We start from the raw sequence: 23,420 nt of genomic DNA, 5'->3' as shown, positions 1-23,420 counted from the left end.
AATCATATTTGATTGACTCTGAGAGGAGGGCCCCTGCTCCTCTGGGTACCGGACCTGGTACCGATACACCAGACCTGGACCCCATGAAGGTAATTTAGGCTTGTCAAGATTCCTTCCCCACTCTGAACTCTAGGGTACAGATGTGGGGACCTGCATGAAAACCTCCTAAGCTTACTTTTACCAGCTTAGGTTAAAACTTCCCCAAGGTACAAACTATTTTACCCTTGCCCTTGGACTGCCACTGCCACCACCAAAAGTTTGACTGGGTTTACTGGGAAAACGTTGTTTGGGAACGTCTTTCCCCCCCAAAATCCTCACCAAAACCTTTCACCCCCCTGCCTGGGGAAGGCTTGATAAAAATCCTCACCAGTTTGCATAGGTGACCACAGCCCCAAACCCTTGGATCTTAAGAACAGTGAAAAAAGCATTCAATTTCTTACACGAAGAATTTTAATATAAGAAAAGGTAAAAAGAATCACCTCTGTAAAATCAGGATGGTAAATACCTTACAGGGTAATTAGATTCAAAACATAGAGAATCCCTCGAGGCAAAACCTTAAGTTACAAGAAAGACGCAAAGACAAGAATATTCATTCTATTCAGCACAGTGTAATTTCTCAGCCATTTAAAGAAATCATAATCTAATGCATATCTAGCTAGATTACTTACTAAGTTCTAAGACTCCATTCCTGTTCTGTCCCTGGCAAAAGCATCACATAGACAGACAGACCCTTTGTTTTTTCCCTCCCTCCAGCTTTGAAAGTATCTTGTCTGCTCATTGGTCATTACGGTCAGGTGCCAGCGAGGTTATCCTAGTTTCTTAACCCTTTACAGGTGAAAGGATTTTTCCTCTGGCCAGGAGGTATTTTAAAGGTGTTTACCCTTCCCTTTATATTTATGACAAGGCTGAAGAAGAGGGAGAAGCCCTTCCTCTGGTACAGGTCTCTTCTTCTTCTCCAGACAAGGCCATCTGGGGACCAACTATCTTGCTGCCACAAGATGACTTCAAAGTCTATCAGGAGCTTCTGAAGCAGATAGGTGATAACCTGGGGCTAGAGACTGAGGCACTCAAAGAATCGTTCCACAGCCTCATTGACATTCTGGATGCAACAGCACCATCTAAGGTGGCCCTACCCATTAACGAGACAGTAATGGATACGGTGAAAGCCCTCTGGCAGACCCCATTTTCTCTCCCTCCCTCTGCCTTTGAAGGGGTCAGAGAAGAAATATTATGTGCCAGCCAAGAGGTATGAGTACCTATACTCTTATACCCCTCCTGGGCCCCTAATTGTATTGGCGGCCAATGAGAGTGCTACCCCCAACAAAAGGACGCAAAGAAACTCTCTGCTTGGGAGGAAAGTTTATTCCACAGGGGGTCTTCAGCTACTTATCTCAAACCAGCAAGCCCTGCTGGGGAGATACAATTACAACGTGTGGGATTCCTTGTCCAAATTTAAAGACTCCATGCCTCAGGACTCAAGGCAGGAATTCTCTGCCCTCTTAAAGGAGAGTAAGAATGTTGCTAGAGCCTCTGTCCAGGTAGCACTGGACTTAGCTGACACAGCAGACAGGATGATGGCCGCTGCAGTGTCCATAAGGTGATGCTCTTGGCTACATTCCTTGGGGTGACCTCAAGAAGTCCAGCAGTCGATCCCGCACCTCCCTTTCGACGACTCCTCATTGTGTCTGTTTGCTCTGAAAACTAGACTCCAAGGGCTACCCTCAGGTCCCTGGGCCTCTATGCTCCATCTATTGCAAGGAAGCACTTCTGGTCTCAATAACTGGCCCATTTTTCGGCTTCACCACCGAGATAGGATCTGTACAATAGAGAGGCAGAGGTTACAAGCATTGTCAGTCGCTCCCATCCACCTCATCTTCACTGCTGAGGTTGCATAGGTACTCCAGTGGATTCAAACATGCCTTCTGAGGGTGTGATACCAGTTCCCACCTTGGATCATGACCCTCCCCCCACCCCCCCTTTGTTTTTGGACTGACTTTCCCACATCAGCCTGGCGTCGTCCCACATTAAATTGTACCACTGGGTGCTAAATACAGTGGTGGACAGTTATACCCTTCAGTTCTCATCCACCCCTCCTCTCCCACTCCCATCCCTGTCCCTCTTCAGGGACCCTTCTCACAAGCAACTCCTAGGTCAGGAGGTACAGATCCTCCTGCAGGTGGGGGCTGCGGAAGCGGTACCTCAGATTGAGAGGGAAGGGGTTTTACTCCTAACATTTTCTAATCCCAAAGCCAGTGGGGGCCTTCGCCCTATCCTGGACATGCATCGCTTTAAGGGTTATTTCAAGAAACTGAAGTTCCGCATGGTCTCCCTGGCTTCTACTATCCCCTCCCTGGATCCAGGGAACTGGTACACCACCCTTGACTTGAAGGACACTTCTTTCACACTTTCATGTTCTGTTGCCACAGAAGATTCCTCAGGTTTACTGTAAAATAGACTCATTACCAATTCACAATTCTCCCATTTGGCATATCAGCAGCCCCCCTGGTTTTTATGAAATGCCTGGTGGCGGTAGCTGCCTTCTTCAGAAGGTGAGGCGTTCAAGTCTACCTGTACCTCAACGACTGGCTGATCATGGGTTGTTCAGAGGCTCAAATAAAGAATAGCATCAATCTGGTCCAAGTCACCTTCAGAGCACTGGCTTGCTGATAAACTACCAAAAGTCAACTCTCATTCCAATTCAGATAATAGAGTTTATCGGGGCAGTGCTTGACTCAACCCAGTCCAGAGCCTTCCTTCCAGAGGCATGATTCTGGACTATGTCAGACTTGATATTCAAGGTCATGGCTCACTCAATCACAACAGCCCAGGTTTGCTTCAGGTTACTGGGGCACATGACTGCATGCCCTTATGTGGTCCAGTATGCAAGGCTGCATCTGAAGCCCCTGCAGATTGGTTAGCTTCAGTGTACTCTCTGAACAGGCACAACTTGGACTTGGTGCTTACTGTTCGAGCCCCAGTCCTTGCCTTCATTGAATAGCAAAAGGACCCATGGTTGGTAATGGCAGGCATTCCCTTTGTCGTTCCCCCTCCTCCCTCCCTCCCAGCCATCAGTGTCCCCAATGTCTGACACATCAGACCTAGGTTGGGGAGCCCACCTCAATTGCCTCAGAGCAATCCACTTGGCTTGCCAAGTCTTCCTTCCTCCCAACTTAGGCAAGGTAGTTCAAGTGTTATGGACAACACCATGGTCATGTTCTAAATCAATAAGCAGGGAGGAGCGTTCTCCTTTGCCCTGTGTCAGGAGACCATCCATCTTTGGAAATTCTTTGGAAATGGGGCACTCCACCCATTTTTGAGGCTCCACATTTTCCAGGAGCCTGGAACATCCTGGGAGATCATCTCAGCAGATCCTTTTCCTCTCACCATGAGTGGTCCCTTCACCCAGAGGTCACCAGGTTAATCTTCCAAAGGTTGGGATGTGCCCAGGTAGACCTGTTCATGACCAAGCAAAACAGGAAATGCCATCAATTTTACTTGCTGTGTGGGCACAGCCTGGGCTCCTTTTTCAATGCCTTCCTGCTTCCATGGACAGAGCTCCTATTCTACATATTTCTTCTAGTTCACCTGGTCCTGAAAATCAAGCGGGACAAGCGAGAATTATTCTTATAGCCCTGCCATGGCGACGCCAACACTGGTTCGGCATGGTGCTCGACTTATCAGTAGCCCTCCGCTACCATTCCACCCAGACCTAATTTCACAAGACCATGGCCACTTACTCCACTCGAGCTTGAGGTTCCTTCACCTGTCTACATGGAAGTTACATGGCTGAACCCAGAAGAGCAAGCCTGTTCAGAACAGGTTCTACAGGTCTTGCTGGGTAGGAGGAAGCCATTCACTAGGGCTACCTACCTCACTAAGTGGGCAATAGGTCAGTTTTCCCTCACAAGATGACAATTAGCTTTTTTTTTTTTTTTTTTTTTTTTTTTTTTTTTTTTTTTTTAAAGGGTTGGAGAGACTTTACCCTCGGATTCACAATCCGATTCCTCCATGGGACTTAAACCTAGTCCTGTTGAAACTGATATGCCCTCCCTTTGAACCCCTACTGTTGTGCCCTCTGCTGCTGCTTTCCTGGAAGGTCGCCTTCCTGGTAGCAATTACCTCAGCCAGAAAGATCTCTGAAATCAGGACCCTTACGTCACACCACCATACATGATGTTCTTTAAGTATAAGGTCCTGCTGTGCGCACATCCAGCCTTCCAGCTAACCGTGATTTTGCTGTTCCATAGTAATCAGGCCATTTTCCTGTTTGTCGTCTTCCCGAAGCCTCACAAGAATTCAGAAGAGCGGCAGCTTCACTCGTTGGGTTTTAGGCGTGCCCTCACCTTGTACATCGAGAAGACTAAACCATTCTGCAGATCCATGCAACTCTTTGTGGCAGCAGCAGAGCGGATGAAAGGCCTACCGGTTTCAGCTCAGAGAATCTCATCCTGGATAACCTCTTGTATTTGGGCATGCTATGAAAGGTGAATGTCACTTCTCATTTCACGAGAGCTCAGGCCTCTTCAGTAGTGTTTCTGGCCAGAGGTTATCCAGGATGAGATTCTCTGGGCTGAAACCAGTAGGGTTTTCGTCCTCTCTGCTGCTGCCACAAAGAGTTGCATGGATCTGCAGAATGGTTTAGTGTTCTTGATGTACGGAGTTAGCTGGCAAGAAGGAACTGAGAGGATGTGGGGCCAGCAGCGCTCCTTATGCTGGTGCATAAGTGTGCAGCACCAGAAGTACTAGAGCTGGTCTGATGAATACTACTGAGGGGAAAATATTTGGCAACGATGAACACAGTGCACCTAATATGGAATGGACATGAAGAACAATTATTACAGGAGGCCAGTAACTATTTTTTTCCAAGGGAAGAATATGGCCTGAAGGATGTTTTATATTGGTGGTGGTGATTAAACCTGAATAAACATGGTTTGACATTTCATATTCAGTGAGTTTTCAGGACTGGCAATTTTTTGTGGTGGGGGGGGAGGGGAGATTGTCCTTGTAAATTCAGCCAATAGTATCTAAGTCAGATACTCTAAATAAAAAATTCCATTTAAGCAACTCTTACAGTCACATTTCAGGCTAGAAATGTATTTTAAGGAAACAGTGTCAGCTTAAAATCATGTTGTGAACAAAATTTCTCTACCTACTCAGTTAATACCTTAGACTAAGTGAAAATTTTAATCAAATTTCTGCTTCTGCTGTTCACATTTTTCATCTTCGACAATGAAAATAAACAGTCTTGCTTTCTTATTAGTTATGGTGTATTTCCAGATTCATTATAATGCAGTGTTCAGGTTTCAAACGTTATAGGGAGTTGTTTGCTTAAAATTTCTCAGTGGAGTTTTAAATAAATAAATAAATAAATTAAAAAATTATGGAAACATTTCTAATCTTAAAACTTACATTTTGACCCTGAGGTTTTTTTAAAGTAAGCTGCACTGTTCAAAGGATACAGTAATAGAAAAATTCATAAATGGATGGTTTGTAGTAGTAGTATGGTTGCCATGAATTAAAACTTGGAGTGTACTGACTTGTGCATTTAAATTCTTAGCTTCATGTTGTTGTGGCTTCTAGCTGAGTTTCCTTTACCTCAAAAGTAAAACTGAAGAAAAAAGCATGACCTCATTCATATGCATTCATTTACACCTAACACAATTTTATTATTTCTAAATACAATTTTTCATGTGTGTCAAACACACTTGTTCTCATTAAGGGCTAAGTCAATACCAAATTTTGGAGTTGTGAAACATCTTTTCTTTTTTAACCTGAGAAACTAGTTAATACATAAAGCCTTCTTTCTCAAACCACCAAACAGAAATTTACCCAGAGCTTGAGAAACAACATATTAACATGAAAATTTTTAACCCAAAGGGTAACTTTCAAAAAAACAAAACAAAAAAAAACCTTCTAGATAATTTCTTTATTCTCAGCCTAAATGTAAATTCAGAAAGTTTATTAAAACACTATTATTGTTGTAGCTGCGTTGGTCCAAGGATATTAGAGACAAGGTATGTGAAGTAATAACTTCTGTTGGTGAGAGACAAGGTTTCAAACTTACACAGAGCTCTTCTTCAGGTCTGGGAAACGTACTCAGACAGAATGTCTACGGTGCAATTTAAAACCCATGGCTGGCCTATGCCAGCTGACTCAGTCTATGGGTTTGTTGCAGGGTCCTAGAGCCCAGGTTTAAGCCTGAACCCAAACATTTACACCGCAGTTAAACAGCTCCATAGCTTGAGCCCCATGAGCCCAAGTCAGCTGGCACAGGCCAGTTGTAGGTTTTTAATTGCAGTTTAGACATACCCAGAGCGTCATAGCTAAATACCAGGTTGTTTTGCGTAAGTTGTGAATGCATATTTCAAGGGACCGTTCAAGGTGAAGTAGCCCTTTAACTTCACCTTGAGTAGTCCCTTGAAATGTGTGTTAACAACTTGTGCTGTTTTATCTTGTACTTAGCTGTGATGCTCTGATTACATTTCCCAGACCTGAAGAAGAGTTCTGTTTTAACCTCAAAAGTTTGTGTCTCACTGATATTACCTCACTCACCTTGTCTCTGTTAAAACATTGTTCATTTGTTTTAGTCATTGCCTCCCAAACAGTTGCTATAGTATTGCCACTTGAACATATAATGGGACTAGACAAAATTTGAAAACTACTTTGAGAATTCTTTAAATCTTGAGAAAATAATTTGTGAAAATAAAGGTGCAGGCAAAAAAGGTAGGATAACTTGTGTTATGTCAGTCACCTAATAATTCCTACTGTAACCTTGCAAAATGGTATTCACTATATTAACCTGACTTTACACAGCTTCCTGAAACATTCACTTATTTCTAAGGTTGGTCCCTGTTCAAAGTTAAACTTACATAAGAATGGCCATACTGGGTCAGACTAAAGGTCCATCCAGCGCAGTATCCTGTCTATCGGCAGTGCCCAATACCAGGTGCCCCAGAGGGAGTGAACCTAACAGGTAATGATCAAGTGATCTCTCTGTCTCCTGCCATCCATCTCCACCCTCTGACAAGCAGAGGCTAGGGACACCATTCCTTACCCATCCTGGCTAATAGCCATTAATGGACTTAACCTCCATTAATTTATCCAGTTCTCTTTTAAACCCTGTTATAGTCCTAGCCTTCACAACCTTCTCAGGCGAAGAGTTCCATAGGTTGACTGTGTGCTGAGTGAAGAAGAACTTCCTTTTATTTGTTTTTAAACCTGCTATCCATAAATTTAATTTGGTGGCCCCTAGTTCTTATATTATGGGAACAAGTAAATAACTTTCCCTTATTCACTTTCTTCACATCACTCATGATTTTATATACCTCTGTCATATCCCCCTTAGTCTCCTCTTTTCCAAGCTGAAAAGTCCTAGCCTCTTTAATCTCTCCTCATAGGGACCGGTTCCAAACCCCTAATCATTTTAGTTGCCCTTTTCTGAACCTTTTCTAATTCCAGTGTATCTTTTTTGAGATGAGGGGACCACATCTGTATGCAGTATTCAAGATGTGGGCATACCATGGATTTATATAAGGGCAATAAGACATTCTCCGTCTTATTCTCTCTTTTTTAATGATTCCTAACATCCTGTTTGCTTTTTTGACTGCTGATGCACACTGTGTGGACATCTTCAGAGAACTATCCACGATGACTCCAAGATCTTTCTCCTAATCAGTAATAGCTAAATTAGCCCCCATCATATTGTATGTATAGTTGGGGTTATTTTTTCCAATGTGCATTACTTTACATTTATGCACATTAAATTTCATTTGCCATTTTATTGCCCAATTACTTAGTTTTGTGAGATCTTTTTGAAGTTCTTCACCGTCTGCTTTGGTCTTAACTATCTTAAGCAGTTTAGTATCATCTGCAGACTTTGCCACCTCACTGTTTACCCCTTTCTCCAGATCATTTATGAATAAGTTGAATAGGATTGGTCCTAGGACTGATCCTTGGGGAACACCACTAGTTACCCCTCTCCATTCTGAAAATTTACCATTTATTCCTACTCTTTGTTCCTTGTCTTTTAACCAGTTCTCAATCCATGAAAGGATCTTCCCTCTTGTCCCATGACAACTTAATTTATGTAAGAGCCTTTGGTGAAGGACCTTGTCAAAGGCTTTCTGGAAATCTAAGTACGCTATGTCCACTGGATCCCCCTTATCCACATGTTTGTTTGACCCCTTCAAAGAACTCTATTAGATTAGTAAGACATGATCTCCCTTTACGGAAACCGTGTTGACTTTTGCCCAACAATTAATGTTCTTCTATGTGTCTGACAATTTTATTCTTTACTATTGTTTCAACTAATTTGCCCAGTACTAACGTTAGACTTACCAGTCTGCAATTGCCAGGATCACGTCTAGAGCCCTTCTTAAATACTGGCATTACATTAGCTATCTTCCAGTCATTGGGTACAGTAGCTGACTTAAATACAGGTTACAAACCATAGTTAATAGTTCCACAATTTCACATATGAGTTCTTTCAGCACTCTTGGGGGAATGCCATCTGGTCCCAGTGACTTGTTACTGTACTATTAAGTTTCTCAATTAATTCCAAAACCTCTTCTAGTGACACTTCAATCTGTGACAATTCCTCCGATTTGTCACCTACAAAAGACGTCTCAGGTTTGGGAATCTTCCTAACATCCTCAGCTGTGAAGACTGAAGCAAATAATTCATTTAGTTTCTCCTCGATGACTTTATCGTCTTTAAGTGCTCCTTTTGTATCTTGATCATCAGGGGCCCCACTGGTTGTTTAGCAGGCTTCCTGCTTCTGATGTACCTAAAAAACATTTTGTTACCTTTTGAGTTTTTGGCTAGCTGTTCTTCAAACTCCTTTTTGGCTTTTCTTCTTACATTTTTACATTTAATTTGGCAATTTAAACTTCTCCCATCCCTGGATGTTTGAGTAAAAATTCTTGAGTTTATCTAAAAGTTACCATTTATTTTCTGTTTATAAGGGGCTAAACTTGAATCTTAGTAATCCTCAATGAGGACTACATCCATATTAACTTTTTTTGGTTGGATGGGGAGGTAGTAATTAAGTGACTAAAAAATCATATCTAAACATGCTTGGTACCATGTGCTAAGAATTCAACAAACAATGAAATTGTTCCATCTTTCTTTTTGCTCAGCTATCAGACATGAAGGTGATTGTTGATCTAGAGAAGGGGGTTGGCAGGAGAGGGTGGTGCTCTCAAATGGTGCTAGAATAGCTTCCATAAAGGATGTTTTTATTGAACATTGAAATGCGTGTAGTAAAATGATTCCCAAAAAATTCTTAACTATGAGAAGTATAAAAATGTTTCTAATATACTGCTGCATTGTACAATATTCTCCAAGTTTTAGAAATTTTAGACATTTGTTTCAATTGCAAAGAAATAACCCTTATGTAAACAAGTAGAAAATGATCTCCAACCAAGCAATGGCAAAGATCAAAACACTATTTCTTCTCAGTGAAGTTTGAACTTCAAAGCATATTTGGGATACTTAATTGCTGACATTAAGCTCTGGAAATCAACAATCTTGTTGTAATTTTAAGTTTGTACAACTGTTTGCACTTCCTGATTTTAATTTAGATTGCACATATACTATATTTTCTATTTGTTTTTCTCCTTAAGGCTGGGATTTTCCAAGGAGCCTAAATAAATTGTGCATCCAGCTCCCTTGGAAAAAGTCAATCAAAATATGTAGCTTCTCTTAAAACTTTGTCAGAAAGTACACATTATAAAGTATAATGTATTTTTCCATTTAATTTTAGAAGTAGCTGTTTGAATAAAGAATGTTTCCATTCATTGTTTGCTTAACACTAAGCATTTGCTATCTCTGATATCTTATGGTTGATGATTTTACTCTTTATTAACTTTTCTTATACAATCATTACTATAAGTGTGCCTGAACTTTAAATATATAGACTGCTTCTGAGATTTTCAGCTATGAATATTTTCAATTAACTTTTTTTAACTATTGGTAGAAAGAGAATGAGCTTGAGAAACTTGGAAGAGAGGAAATGGACACTAAGAACCTTGTTCGAGAGTTACGTCAGAAGGTAGAAGAAGCAAAAAGTTCTTTGGCAATAAATCGCAGTCGAGGAAAGGTTCTTGATGGTCTACTTCAGCAGAAGAAATCTGGAAAAATTCCTGGAATATATGGAAGACTGGTAAAGTTTAAGAATTAATGTATCATTAACAAACGGGCTTTTATATTTCACAGGTGTCATCACTCTTATTGGAATTGTCCTCAGTAAATGAACCATACAATATAATATTTTGCACCCCTATGTAGACTTGTATCCAAGGATCTCAAAGCATTTTACATATTTATGTAAGCCTGTTACAATTCCTGTTTTAACAAACAGGGCGTCCAACTCAAAGACTGTGACCCTGGGAGAATCTCTTACTGAAGAAGTGAAAAAGCCAGTAGCAGAACTGCAAACTCCTAGTCCAAGGGTTCCAAACTGGAGGTCAGGACCCCTTGGGTCGTGAGATTATGTCGGGGGTCGCGAGCTATCAGCCTCCATCCCAAACCCTGCTTTGCCTCATCATTTATAATAATGTTAAATATATATAAAAGTGTTTTTAATTTATAAGGGGGATTGCACTCAGAGGCTTGCTATGTGATAGGGGTCACCAGTAAAAAAGTTTGAGAATTACTGTCCTAGTCCTTTCTGTCAACTGTTAAACAAAACTCAATACAACAAAGTAGGAATCCTACAAACACTTAGTATTTTATATGTTTAACTTGTTAAAATTAATTGCTTGGATTCATTCTTATGTCAAAATTCACTGAAGGCTGAGGGTTTTCAGAAAACCAATTACAATTTCTTGATTCTCTGGTCCAGTTTACAATTGACCCAGCATAAGAGCAGCCTTTGGTCTGCTCTAACCAAAGCCACTTGTCTATGATAGAACCCACTGTGGCCTGGCCATGCCCTCTTCCTGCCCCACCACGATAGCCCCATATTTTGGAGGTTGCAATGGGGTAGAAAATGGGGGGGTAACGGTGTTCAAACAGTACGTTGTAATTCATTGTGTTAGCAATTACAAAATAATTTGATGGAACAGACTTCTTACTGCCATTTTAAAATAATGGAAGAAATATTTCTAACACGTAGAATTGACATTGAAAATGCATCTGATAACTGTAATAAAAGACGCCACCTCTCATAATGTGTTGGTATAGATGTCAATACCAAGGGGGAAAATCAAGTAGTAAATTTTCCATTAGCAGATATATTCAAACCACTGTAGAGATAATATAAGCCATGCAACCCCCATTTGAGGATTATCATCTCTATTTCAGAAGTGGGAAAACTGAGGTAGGTTAAATAGTTCTCTCAAGTCATATAGAAGGTGATGGAGCAGTGATTAAATACTAAACCTAGCTCTTATATAGTGTTTTTTACCTGCAAATCTTAAAAGCGCTTTGAACCATATCATTATGCCCAATTCACAGATGGGGAAACCAAGGCACAAAGGTGAACTGATTTACCTAAGGTCACCCAGCATGCGAGGGCAGAACAGGGAATGGAACCTAAATCTCCCATGTCCCAGACAATGCTCTGTCCACTAGGCCACACTGACTCACTAAAACTTTAATTAAAGGAGTAATGATTTATGCTCCAGACAGAAAGATAATTTAGCATGGAGTATCAGACTAATCAGATGTCTGTACATTGTTTTTAACATAAAAACTGCTATATAAGTACTAAGTATTTCCACTACCATACCTTAATAGCGTGCACATTAGAAATACGTAAATAGTGATCTGTAGCACAGATGGCATTGTGAGTTCTGTATAAAGGTTAACTTTCTACATTTCACAAGTATTCTGAACTGTGAAAACAGGATGAGAAAATGTCAGGTATACATAAAATACATACATTTCAGGTTGTGTTAACATGTTTTTTGTCTTCTCTCTATTTGTATCTAGAAAAGATGGGTATCACTGTTAATTACCATACTGATCAAAATAACTGTCTGTTTTATATGTCAATTACTAGGGAGACTTAGGAGCTATTGATGAAAAGTATGACGTTGCTATCTCGTCATCTTGCGGTGCCTTAGACTACATTGTTGTAGATACAATTGATACAGCTCAGGAATGTGTGAACTTCTTGAAGAGTCAAGGAATTGGAGTTGCCACATTTATAGCCTTGGACAAAGTAAGTATTGGTTTTCTGGAAATAAGCTAGACTGTTGACTCCCCCCTGTATTATAGGCTGAACAAATTTGTTCTGAACAAATATCTTATTGTATACGCTAATATAATAATCAACCTCTTGGGTTTTTTTATCTTGCAAGTGAGCAGACATCTCTTTGGTAACATTATTTAATGTCCACTGGCATTCTGAAGAATGTGGCAACAGTATAGTGCTCGGGAATTACTGTGTACACTCAGAGGCCTTAGTTCACCTTAGAGTATTAAAATGTTGTTTTAACTTATTCTGAGATTCCTCTTCTTCCATACAGATGAGAGTATGGGGAAAAAGTATGAATAAAATTCAGACTCCAGAAAACACTCCTCGTCTCTTTGATATGGTGAAAGTAAAAGATGAGAAGATTCGCCATGCCTTTTACTTTGCATTACGTGATACTCTAGTAGCCAATAACTTGGATCAGGCTATCAGAGTAGCATTCCAAAAGGACACAAGATGGAGAGTTGTAACTTTGCAAGGACAGATAGTAGAACAATCAGGTATTTAAAGATACATAACTAAATTTATATCTTCATGGTTTTATTGTTGGATAGCAAATTGAAATTAGCTTAACTTTTTTTTTCCTTATCCTACTTTAGGAACAATGAGTGGAGGTGGACGTAACATAATGAAGGGTAGAATGGGATCCTCCGTTGTGGTTGAAATTTCAGAAGAAGAGGTTAGTTCATAATTGCACATAGAAAAGTGTTTCTTCAAAATTCCTCTCCTATATTTACACTTCCTGATTTTATTTAAATCGTTTATATACAAATATTGTGCAGAGAACATCAACATTGTTTAAATATTACTTATCAATCAGTGCTATAGCTTTCTGGAAAAGACTAAATAAACCTGATACTGTTTAATGAGATTTGTATTAGAGTATTTCAAATCACATTGATAGTTGCATAATGTACTTTATAAAGAATTTTGTTATCTCTCATTCTAGTGCTACACTGTGTTTATAGATGTTGCACCGATTTTATATGCATGTGTATGTGACACCTTTAATAACTAGGAAATTGATTGAAAAAAAGAAACTAATGCAGGAGAAGGACTGAAAATAAGGAACTGTTGTGCAGGAAAACAGTCAATATTGCCTTGGGAGGCCACACAGGAGCTTACATTTTTTAGGTTTACATTCTAATTCTGTAACACAAAGTTTAAGATTTCTGCAGTCCACAGAAAGGCCAACCAGACTAACTTCACTACCAGGCAAATTGGTTGAAACTATAGTAAAGAACAGAATTATCAGATATGTAGATGAACACAGTATGTTGGGGAAAAGTCAACAAGGCTTTTGTAAAGGGAAATCATGCCGCCTCATTCTATTAGAATTCACTGAGGATGTCAACAAATGTGGACGAAGGGTATCCAGTGGATATAATGTACTTGGACTTTGATAATGTCCCTGACCAAAGGCTCTTAAGCAAAGTAAGTAGTCATGGGATAAGAGGGAAGGTCCTCTCATTGATCAGTAACTGGTTAGAAGATAGGAAACAAAGGGGAGTAATAAATGGTCAGTTTTCACAGTGAAGAGAGGTAAAAAGGGGGTCTGCCCAGGATCTGTACTGGGATCAGTGCTGTTCAACATGTGGAAAAAGGGGTAAACAGTGAGGTGGCAAAGTTTGCAGATACAAAATTATTCAAGATAGCTAAGTACAAAGCAGACTGCGAACAGTTACAGGGGGATCTCTCAAAATGGATGACTGGCACAAAATAGCAGATGAAATTCAATTTGATAAATGCAATATAATGCACATTGTAAAACATAATCCCAACTATACATACAATATGATGGGGTCTAAATTAGCTGTTACCACTCAAGAAAGAGATCTTGGAGTCATCATGGATAGTTCTCTGAAAACATCTGCTCAATGTGCAGCGGCAGTCAAAAAAGCTAACAATGTTAGAAGCTATTAGAAAAGGGATAGATAATAAGACAAAAAATATAATGCCACTATATAAGTCCTTGGTATGCCCCATCTCAAAAAAGATACTTCAGAACTGAAAAAAGTACAGAGAAGGGCAACAAAAATTAAGGGTATAGAACAGCTTCCATATGAGAAGAGATTAAAAAAAATTGGGACCATTCAGTTGAGAAGGACTACTTAAAGGGGGATATGATAGAGATCTATAAAATCATGAATAGTATGGATAAAATGAATAGGGAAATGTTATTTACCCCTTCATAACACATGAACCAGGGGAAATTAATAGGCAGCAGGTTTAAAACAAACATAAGGAAGTACTTCTTCACACAATGTATAGTCACCTGTGGATCTCGTTGCCAGGGATGTGAAGGCCAAAAATATAACTGATTTCAAAAAAGAATTAGACAAGTTCATGGAAGATAGATCCATCAATTGCTATTAGCCAAGATAGTCAGGGATGCAACGCTATGTTTTGGGTGACCCTAAGCCTCTGACTGTCGAACGCTGGGACTGGACTACAGGGATGGATCACTCTCAATAATCGCCCTGCTCAGTTCACTCCCTCTGAAGCATCTGGCACTGACCGCTGTTGGAAGACAGCACACTGGGCTAGATAGACCATTGATCTGAACCAGTGTGGCTTACTAAGAGCAACCCAAAAGACAAAGACCCCCAGGAACTAGATTTATTTGAAAGAAAGATCTATTCATCAACATTACTGCAAATAAGGTCTGGTAATTAACAATTTGTAACTGCAAAGTTACCCTCCTTTCTAACTAAACTCCCACAAGACTTAATAGAGGAGTTGAAAAGCGCCATTTCAGAGGATCAGCTAGTAACAAAAACATTTGCTATAGGCAGCCATAGATGCATCAGACATGGAGGCTTGATCTATGGCCACTGTAGTAACTAAGTGCAGAGTTTTGTGGCTGCAGGCCTCTGGTATTCTCAGAGAAGTGTAAAGTCAGAGGATTTTCCCTTCAAGGGCACAGAATTATTTAGTGCACATGTGCATGGCTGATGCACTGCACTCCCTTAACTGTTCCAGGGTTACACTCCATTCTTTGGACATCTTCACCTCGACCCCAAATCGTAAGCCTTGTCAATATTCGGGGCAGTCCAGGCAGGAGGCATCTACCTACCTTCAGCAATGATAATTTCCTCTAAAACAAAGAGATGCCTGCTCATCACCTGTCTGTCAAGAGGCTGTCAACAACATGGGATAATGTCAGTTGTTCATCTTCCAGGAATCAACAGTAAACTAGCAGACTTACTCATGGTTGGCAATGGATCGTCTGCTGAGGGAGCTCTGAAGGCTTCCATCAAGCCAATATTTCGACAGTAGACTTGTTTACCATACAAGACAATGCAAAAGTCCAACCTCTTCTTCCAGGAGAGGCACAAGTCCAGCAACATTATAGGAATCCTTCCTCAGAACCATGGGATCAAGTCTCGTACGCATTTCCACAGATTCCTTTGATTCTGAAAGTTGTATGTAAAGTCAGACATAATATAGCTACGCTGAACCTGATAGCTCTGTATTGGTTGAAACAGTTCTGGCTGACAGATCTCAAAATGCCTATTCAGCCTTCCATACCACTTTCAGACTATCTAAACATATCAGAACTGGGGACAGATACTTCATCAAGATGTGAGGTCACTATGTATAACAGTCTGGATTTTGGCTGGTTGCATCCTACCAGCAGAAACGAGATACAAGTATAAGAGGTTCTTCTACAAAGTAGCAAACTCTCCACAAGGAAGACTTATTCCTCTATATGGAAAATATTTCAATTTAGGCTGTACAACGCAACCTGGATCGCTTGAAGGCCCCTAGCCCAAAATTCTTGACTGCAGTTTCGATTCACGTTCTATTACATCACAGTCCACCTTAGAACATTATCAGTATGCCACTCTCGCTTGTGATCATGTTCATTTTTTTTCTCACCTCTCTATCTGCATTTCTAAAGGGATTGCTACACATTCATCCCCTAGTGATAAGAGAACCTCTGACATGGGATCTCAGTATTGTCCTTACAAGCCTTATGGAGCCTCCCTTTAGAGCTTCTTTCTGAATGTTCTTTATACCACTTTACTCTCAAGACAGACTTTTTAGTTGCCATTACATCAGCCAGAAGGGTCAGCAAACTGTAAGCTCTCAGGACTAACCTTTACTCAACATTCCACAGAAATGAGGTGGTGTTGACATAATCCCAAGTTTATTCCCAAAGTTTTGTCAGACTTTCATTGGAACTAATTTATTTATTTTACCCATTTTCTTTCCAGAACTCCATTCCTTCCCAGGAGATAAACTCCACATCTTGGACATTTCATGTTCTTTGTTATATTACATTGATCGGACAAAGTCATACAGAGTGTCTCCTTGTATTTCTTTTGCTGTCTTTGGTGCCTCTAACAGTCAAATTGTCTCCTCTCCAAGAATATCAAAATTGATGTACACTGCATAACACATGTCATATGATTGATATATCTCTCCCTCCAAATATTAAAGATCGCTCCACTAGAGTATACTTTACATCTTCTCCTTCAGGATGCTTCAGGAACATCCCCCTATCTGAAACTTGCAAGGCAGCTATGTGGAGTAATCCCTTTACTTTTAAACACTTATCCATTTGACATGGCCACAAGATCAGATGCCAAATTTGGTAAGATGGAGGTGTTTAGTCGGTGGTGGTCAGAATTCCTCAGTCCTACCTTTCAGATGGACACTATTGATCAGTCACTTAGTGGAATCCACACAGACAGATACTTGAAGGAAAAAAATGTTACTTATCTTTATTATAACAGGTTGTTCTCTGTCATCTGTGTGGCTCACATGACCTGACTTCCATGCCCACTTTTTTGGAATTGTCCTTGTATAGGATTCTGAATTATCATGGGGACAGTTGAAGCCGCTCTTCCCTTTACGCCTTTGGGTGGGGGGAATGTGAGGACATGCATTGCCCAAGAACCTCATGCACATGCACATAGAACGGGATCCATATTGATGACCAATTGAAGAGCCACAATTACTAAGAGGTTTCTTTCAGTTTCCCCTTAAATAGCCATTATTTACCATTCTCTGGTTCCCCATTCTTTTTCCCTGATTTTAATGCCTCTTGTGCTGCCTTATTCTAGGGGACTTAATTTTCCATTTTAATTACCTGGTTTTTTTTTTCTGCTGTCTCTCTTACTCTCACACCAAGCTGTCTGCTCCTTAAATCTTCATCTTTGGCTTTGTTGTGCATTTCCTACCTCAGGTCCTGTGCTGCCTAGTGATTTTTAGAAAAATCTTTGGACTAAAGACTATTTTATTAACTAAGGGGTTGTCTATAGATAAATCTGCACAAGTTGTTACAGCTGTTCAAAACCTCTTGTGGGGATGCTCGTTTTGGTTTATCTTAAACCTGTTCCTAATCAGCTCTAAGATAAACCAAAGTAAACCTGGTTTAAACTGACATAAGTATCCACAGTCTCTTATTCAATTCAAATTAATCTGCTTGAAATAACACCTTTATTACAAACCAGTGCAATTCTGTGTGTAGACAAGCCCTCGTTCTTTCCCCTTTCAGGACTATCTTCTTTTCTAAATAGTTTTATTATTTTCTCATCAACCCTTTTACCACCATCCCATGTCAAGACTTCTCTAGTGTCACCTATTTGTAACCTTCTTCCCTGCCCCAAACATTCTGACAAGAAGTCGTCTTCAGTTTCCTCTTCTCTTACAATTCTGTCTTCTCTTTCACTGTCTGAGTCTGTTTCGTCAGCAATAATCTTACTTGTTTGTTCTTCCCTGAACTGTTGTCCCAGGTTTTCTGTTGAGTTTCTTTTGTTTTTAGGAGATTATAAATTGTTCAGGGGTATGGGTCTTGTTGTGTTGTACATCTCAGTTTAAAGAGGTAGTGCTATATAAATGATTTTTGTAATCTAACTTTTATATAACATTTATATTTATAGGCCAATAAAATGGAATCTCAACTGCAAAAGGATTCCATAAAAGCAATGCAGTATCAAGAAGAGAAAGTGCAACTTGAAGAAGCCATAGTAAAATTGCGTCTGTGTGTCCAGGAAATGAGAAACACTTTAGAAAAGTATACTGCGAGTATCCAGGTAAATGTTTGTTTCAGAGAGGTGCCAAGTATCTCCATAGTTAAGGCTGAAAGTATATTGCTATTATGTTAACTTTGACAGCTCTTACACCCCTTGCTAAAATGAAGTCTTTCATTCTTAGTACAGTATTCTAACAGTCTTCTATTTTGTAGAGTTTATCAGAACAAGAAGCTCATTTGAAAGTCCAGGTTAAAGAACTTGAGGCTAATGTAATTGCTGCTGCTCCTGACAAGAACAAACAGAAACAGCTAGAAAAAACCCTTAATACTTTCAAAAAAGGTATGTTTTATTTTAGTTCTAGATATAAATTATAGCAATATCCACTTATGAATCACGATTGGGGTGAATTTTATAACTTTTGTTCAGATTGACCAATGATATTGAAGGAACAGAAATGGACACAATGTAGAATCAAGCACAAGGGTTTATTACGCACAGCTCATTGAGCGGAGAGAAGCGACGAGGGGGAGTCCCGAGCCTCTGGATAGGTTCTAGCAGCAAGACAAGATAAGTACAATAAAGCCAATGGTCTAAAAGATTACATAATGGCTCCTGGTTGACCAACAGGTACGTTCCTGGAAATGTAAAGCAAAGAAGCAGTAATTACTATTTAATAATAACAATTGTTTATAGTTTTACCCTTGCATTTCTGTGGACTAGGATTGGCATACATCTGTGAGGGGAGAATGTCATAACTCATGTCAATCATGTTAAGCCTCTCCCTGAACTCTGTTCGGCATCTGAGGAGTATTGTACCATTATCATCTTCCTGCACCAGGGGGTTAACCTTGAGGCCTTTCTCAGCACTTTGTGTGTCTGTAACTTGCGATAAGGACACCCAATTACGGCCCACCATCTAGAGTTATGCTGACTCCGCTCATTGACTTGAAATGCACAAGGTTGTCTGTCTGCCCCAGCTTTCTTTTAGCCATGTATTGTTCATTGTTAGCTAGCCCTCATGGCCCAGACCAAGCTGTGGATTCTGGGCCTATATGAAAAGTTCTTAACAGAAACTGTAGTTAAGATCTTACGTACATGTTAATGGATTTTAGCCCTTCAATATAAAAAAAACTTTGAGACACGTTCTCTTCTTCAGTGCTGTTTTACAGGAATATTTTTAGGTAAAGTCCTTTTCTTACTGTTACTTTCATTTGTTCATGTTCGCATGTAATTTAGGATCTTTACAACCAAAACCTGCGCTGAAGGTAACTTACTTAAATGGTTGAAACATAATTTGTGTTGTATTTTTACTGATATTTCTTAATAATGTTGAGGTTTGTTAATCCAAAAATTAATATGAAAAAATCAAATCTGTTTTTTGTTTTTACTTTAATTCAGCTGCATTACACTTTATATGATGTTGTGCACACCATCGCAAGCAATTCAGATCATAGTTTTCGGCAAGCAAACTATGCCTAAACCCTGGACAATAGTAACTCAAAAAGTTAGAAAAATTATGGTTTTGTGCAGAACTTGATAAACAATTGCTTTAATCACAATCACTGGACTTTATTCTTTGTTTTTTGTATAGTCCTATTCACTATAAAATGCATACAAATTATATAGTTTTGCTATTTATGAAGAAATGTGTATCTTCATTTTCCAATTGAAGAAACAAAACAGTAAGCATAATTATTTTCGTATAATTCTTTGGTTTTGGTATAAAATAAGGCGTACGTGTTAACAATTTGACAGTTCTTTTAATATTTTTTCTTTCATGACACTGCCTTCACAGAACCATACTATAGGAGACACCTGCCTGTCCAGATGGCTACAGTACTTTTTTTTTTGAGCGGTACTGGTAGCAAGGGAGCGTGTGCACCTTTTTGTATCCATATATTCTACTGACAGACTCTAGAAGTACCCCACCTCTAACCATCCCTCAGTTCTTTTTCTTCTGTCAATTGGTGTAGACATGAAAACTTGCCTCTTCTCCCTTGCGCAGAGTGACTAGCTTGTTTTTCATCTAAGTAGCTAATAAGTTTGTTACAGAATTAGGCTAAGATTTTCAAAAAAATTATATCCTAAAATTAGTCTCCTAAGTAGGCACTTAAATAAGAGGTCTGATTTTTTCAAAGGTGCTTAGTAACTTAGAGCTCTCATTGAAATTGAAATGAAAACTGTTCTGGAGATTCTCTCAGGTCAGAGGCCTTGAACCAGTATGCAATATTGGACTTTTTCTTTAAAACTACAAAATTGTGATTAGCAACAGCTAAGATTTATTTGGCTGCTGTCTCAGCATCTCACACTGTTTTGAAAGAGATCTTGACATTTATTTGTCCATCCTTTGTGAAGAGTTCTTTAAAGATCTTACAAATCTATACCCTTCTGTTCATGAACTGATTGGTCCCCAACATCTGAATTTGTTTCTGAATAGGCTTACAAAAAGAGCCCTTTCAGTCTGAGCTCCTCTTGACCTGCTGCTTACAAACAAGGAAGAATTGGTAGAGAGTAAAAGTGGGTGGCAACCTAGGCAGCAGTGACCATGGTTGAGTTCAGGATCCTGACAAAAGGAAGAAATGAGAGTAGCAAAATACAGACCTTGGACTTCAGAAAAGCAAACAGGCTCCCTTAGGGAAATGGACAGGATCCCCTGGGACGCTAATAGGAGGGGGAAAGAAGCCTTATTGAGAGAGCAGGAACAAACCATCCCAATGTGCAGAAAGAATAGCAAATATGGCAGGTGACCAGCTTGGTTTAACAGTGAAATCTTTGGTGAACTTAAACTCAAAAAGGAAGCTTACAAGAAGTGGAAATTTGGACAGATTAGGGAGGAGTACAAAAATATTGCTTGAGCATGCAGGGGTGGTATCAGGAATGCCAAGGCACGATTGGAGTTGCAGCTCGCAAGGGATGTGAGGGGTAACAAGAAGGGTTTCTATAGGTATGTTAGCAACAAGAAGGTGGTCAGGGAAAGTGTGGGACGCTTACTGAATGGGAGGGGCAACGTAGTGACAGATGTGGAAAAAGCTGAAGTACTCAATGCTTTTTTTGCCTCAGTCTTCACAGACAAGGTCAACTCCCAGACTGCTGCACTGGGCAACAGAGTATGGGGAGGAAGTGAGCAGCCCTCAGTGGTGAAAGAACAGGTTAAGGACTATGTAGAAAAGCTGGACATGCACAAGTCCATGGGTCCAGATCTAATGCATCCAAGGGTACTGAGGGAACTGGCTGATGTGATTGCAGAACCATTATCTTTGAAAATTCGTGGCGATTGGGGGAGGTCCCGGACGACTGGAAAAAGGCAAATATTGTGTCCATATTTTAAAAGGGGAAGAAAGAGAACCTGGGGAACTACAGACCGGTCAGCCTCACTTCAGTCCCTGGCAAAATCATGGAGCAGGTCCTCAAGGAATCCATTTTGAAGCATTTGGAGGAGAGGAAGGTGATCAGGATTCACCAAGGGCAAGTCATGCTTGACCAACCTGATTGCCTTCTATGATGAGATAACTGGCTCTGTGGATATGGAGAAAGCGGTGGATGTGATATCTCTTGACTTGAGCAAAGCTTTTGATATGGTCTCCCACAGTATTCTTGCCAGCAAGTTAAAGTAGTATGGATTGGATGAATGGACTATAAGGTGGATAGAAAGCTGGCTACATTGTCAGGCTCAACGGGTAGTGATCAACGGCTCGATGTCTAGTTGGCAGCTGGTATCAAGTCGAGTGCCCCAGGGGTTGGTCTTGGGGCTGGTTTTGTTCAACATCCTTATTAATGATCTGGATGATGGGTGAATTGTACCCTCAGCAAGTTCACAGATGACACTAAGTTGGGGGGAGAGGTAGATACGCTGAGGGTAAGGATAGGTTCCAGAGTGACCTAGACTAATTGGAGGATTGGGCCAAAAGAAATCTGATGAGGTTCAACAAGGACAAGTGCAGAGTCCTGCACTTAAGAAGGAAGAATCCAATGCACCGCTACAGGCTGGGGACCGACTGGCTAAGCAGCAGTTCTGCAGAAAAGGACCTGGGGATTACTGTGGACGAGAAGCTGGATAGGAGTCAGCAGTGTGCCCTTGTTGCCAAGAAGGCCAATGGTATATTGAGCTGTATTAGTAGGAGCATTGCCAGCAGATCGAGGGAAGTGATTATTCCCCTCTATTTGGCGCTGGTGAGGCCACACCTGGAGTATTGTGTCCAGTTTTGTCCCCCCACTACAGAAGGGATTTAAACAAATTGGAGAGTCCAGCGAAGGACAACAAAAATGATTAGAGGGCAGGAGCACATGACTTACGAGGAGAGGTTGAGGAGATTTGGGTTATTTAGTGAGCAGAAAAGAGTGAAGGGGGGATTTGATAGCAGTCTTCAATACCTGAAGGGGGGTTCCAAAGAGGATGGAGCTAGGCTGTCCTCAGTGGTTGCAGAAGGCAGAACAAGAAGCAACTTGAGTCCATTGCAGTGGAAGTCTAGGTTGGATATTGGGAAACACTATTTCACTAGGAGGGTGATGAAGTACTGGAATGGGTTACCTAGGGAGGTGGTGGAACCTCCATCCTTAGAGGTTTTTAAGGCCCGGCTTGACAAAGCCCGGCTGGGATGATTTAGATGGTTTTGGTCCTGCTTTGAGCAGGGATTGGACTAGATGACCTCCTGAGGTCTCTTCCAACCCTAATATTCTGTGATTCTGTAGGATCTTGCTTTAAGAGCAAAGCTGAACCTGGGCCTGGCCCCACATTTGTAACAAAGATGGTTTCTGATTTTTATTTCAACCACTGTCTCCACCAGTATCTTTACAAAGCAATAATCATCCTGGGGAAAGTGGGGTTACACACCTGGGTAGTAAGAGAGCTTTTGGCTACTGCTTAGAATTCTTGAAACTCTTAACAGATTATCATTGTGACCTCTGGAGAAAACTAAGGGGCAGCCAGCTTGGCCAAAGGATATCTAACTGGTTGAGGCTTTGTATTTATTCCTGCTAGAAGAGCTAGTTGATTTAGAAGAGTGGTTAGCTATCCTGGCAAGCAGAGCTGCAGAAGCTTAGAATTAGGCAAAGGTATGATGCATAACCAGAGGAGTTAGGGGAAGGAGGGTCAGTGCTATAGTTTCTATAAGTTTGAATGGAAGTCAAGGGTGAAGTTCTGTATAGAAATTATAGATGCTAGAAGGAGCTGGTGAGTTTTCTTGGCTGAAAATTAGGTTGGTAGTCTGATAAGAGCCCTAAAGCTGGCTATGGACTCT

The 23,420-nt window shown here is 40.4% G+C and overlaps 2 protein-coding genes across 15 annotated transcripts in view; one reads left to right on the top strand and one right to left on the bottom strand.

Annotated features, from left to right (window-relative positions):
• Positions 1 to 23,420, top strand: part of SMC4 (structural maintenance of chromosomes 4) — a 95,797-nt gene that overhangs the window by 60,710 nt on the left and 11,667 nt on the right. For all 9 annotated transcript variants that reach the window (XM_038415870.2, XM_038415868.2, XM_043491875.1 and 6 more), the window contains 6 exons: positions 9,977 to 10,162; positions 12,005 to 12,166; positions 12,474 to 12,699; positions 12,799 to 12,878; positions 18,091 to 18,243; positions 18,396 to 18,522. In XM_038415870.2, coding sequence (XP_038271798.1) covers positions 9,977 to 10,162; positions 12,005 to 12,166; positions 12,474 to 12,699; positions 12,799 to 12,878; positions 18,091 to 18,243; positions 18,396 to 18,522 — 934 coding nt within the window. The remainder of the gene's footprint in view (positions 1 to 9,976; positions 10,163 to 12,004; positions 12,167 to 12,473; positions 12,700 to 12,798; positions 12,879 to 18,090; positions 18,244 to 18,395; positions 18,523 to 23,420) is intronic.
• TRIM59 (tripartite motif containing 59) overlaps positions 1,343 to 23,420 on the bottom strand; it is a 77,446-nt gene continuing 55,368 nt past the window's right edge. For 4 of the 6 annotated variants that reach the window (XR_006274065.1, XR_006274067.1, XR_006274064.1 and 1 more), the window contains 5 exons: positions 18,680 to 18,818; positions 15,276 to 15,615; positions 10,028 to 11,837; positions 3,385 to 3,591; positions 1,343 to 1,816 (listed from right to left, as the gene is read on the bottom strand). The gene's annotated coding sequence lies outside the window, so the exon portion shown is untranslated. Of the gene's footprint in view, positions 1,817 to 3,384; positions 3,592 to 10,027; positions 11,838 to 11,884; positions 11,931 to 15,275; positions 15,616 to 18,679; positions 18,819 to 23,420 lie in introns of all 6 variants that reach the window. The other 2 variants (XR_006274069.1, XR_006274068.1) reach the window with 1 other exon arrangement.

Source organism: Dermochelys coriacea, chromosome 9, assembly GCF_009764565.3.
Source record: "Dermochelys coriacea isolate rDerCor1 chromosome 9, rDerCor1.pri.v4, whole genome shotgun sequence".
NCBI lineage: Eukaryota > Metazoa > Chordata > Testudines > Dermochelyidae > Dermochelys > Dermochelys coriacea.
The sequence above is the reverse complement of the archived record's forward strand: the minus strand, read 5'-3'. Positions and strand labels throughout refer to the sequence as shown.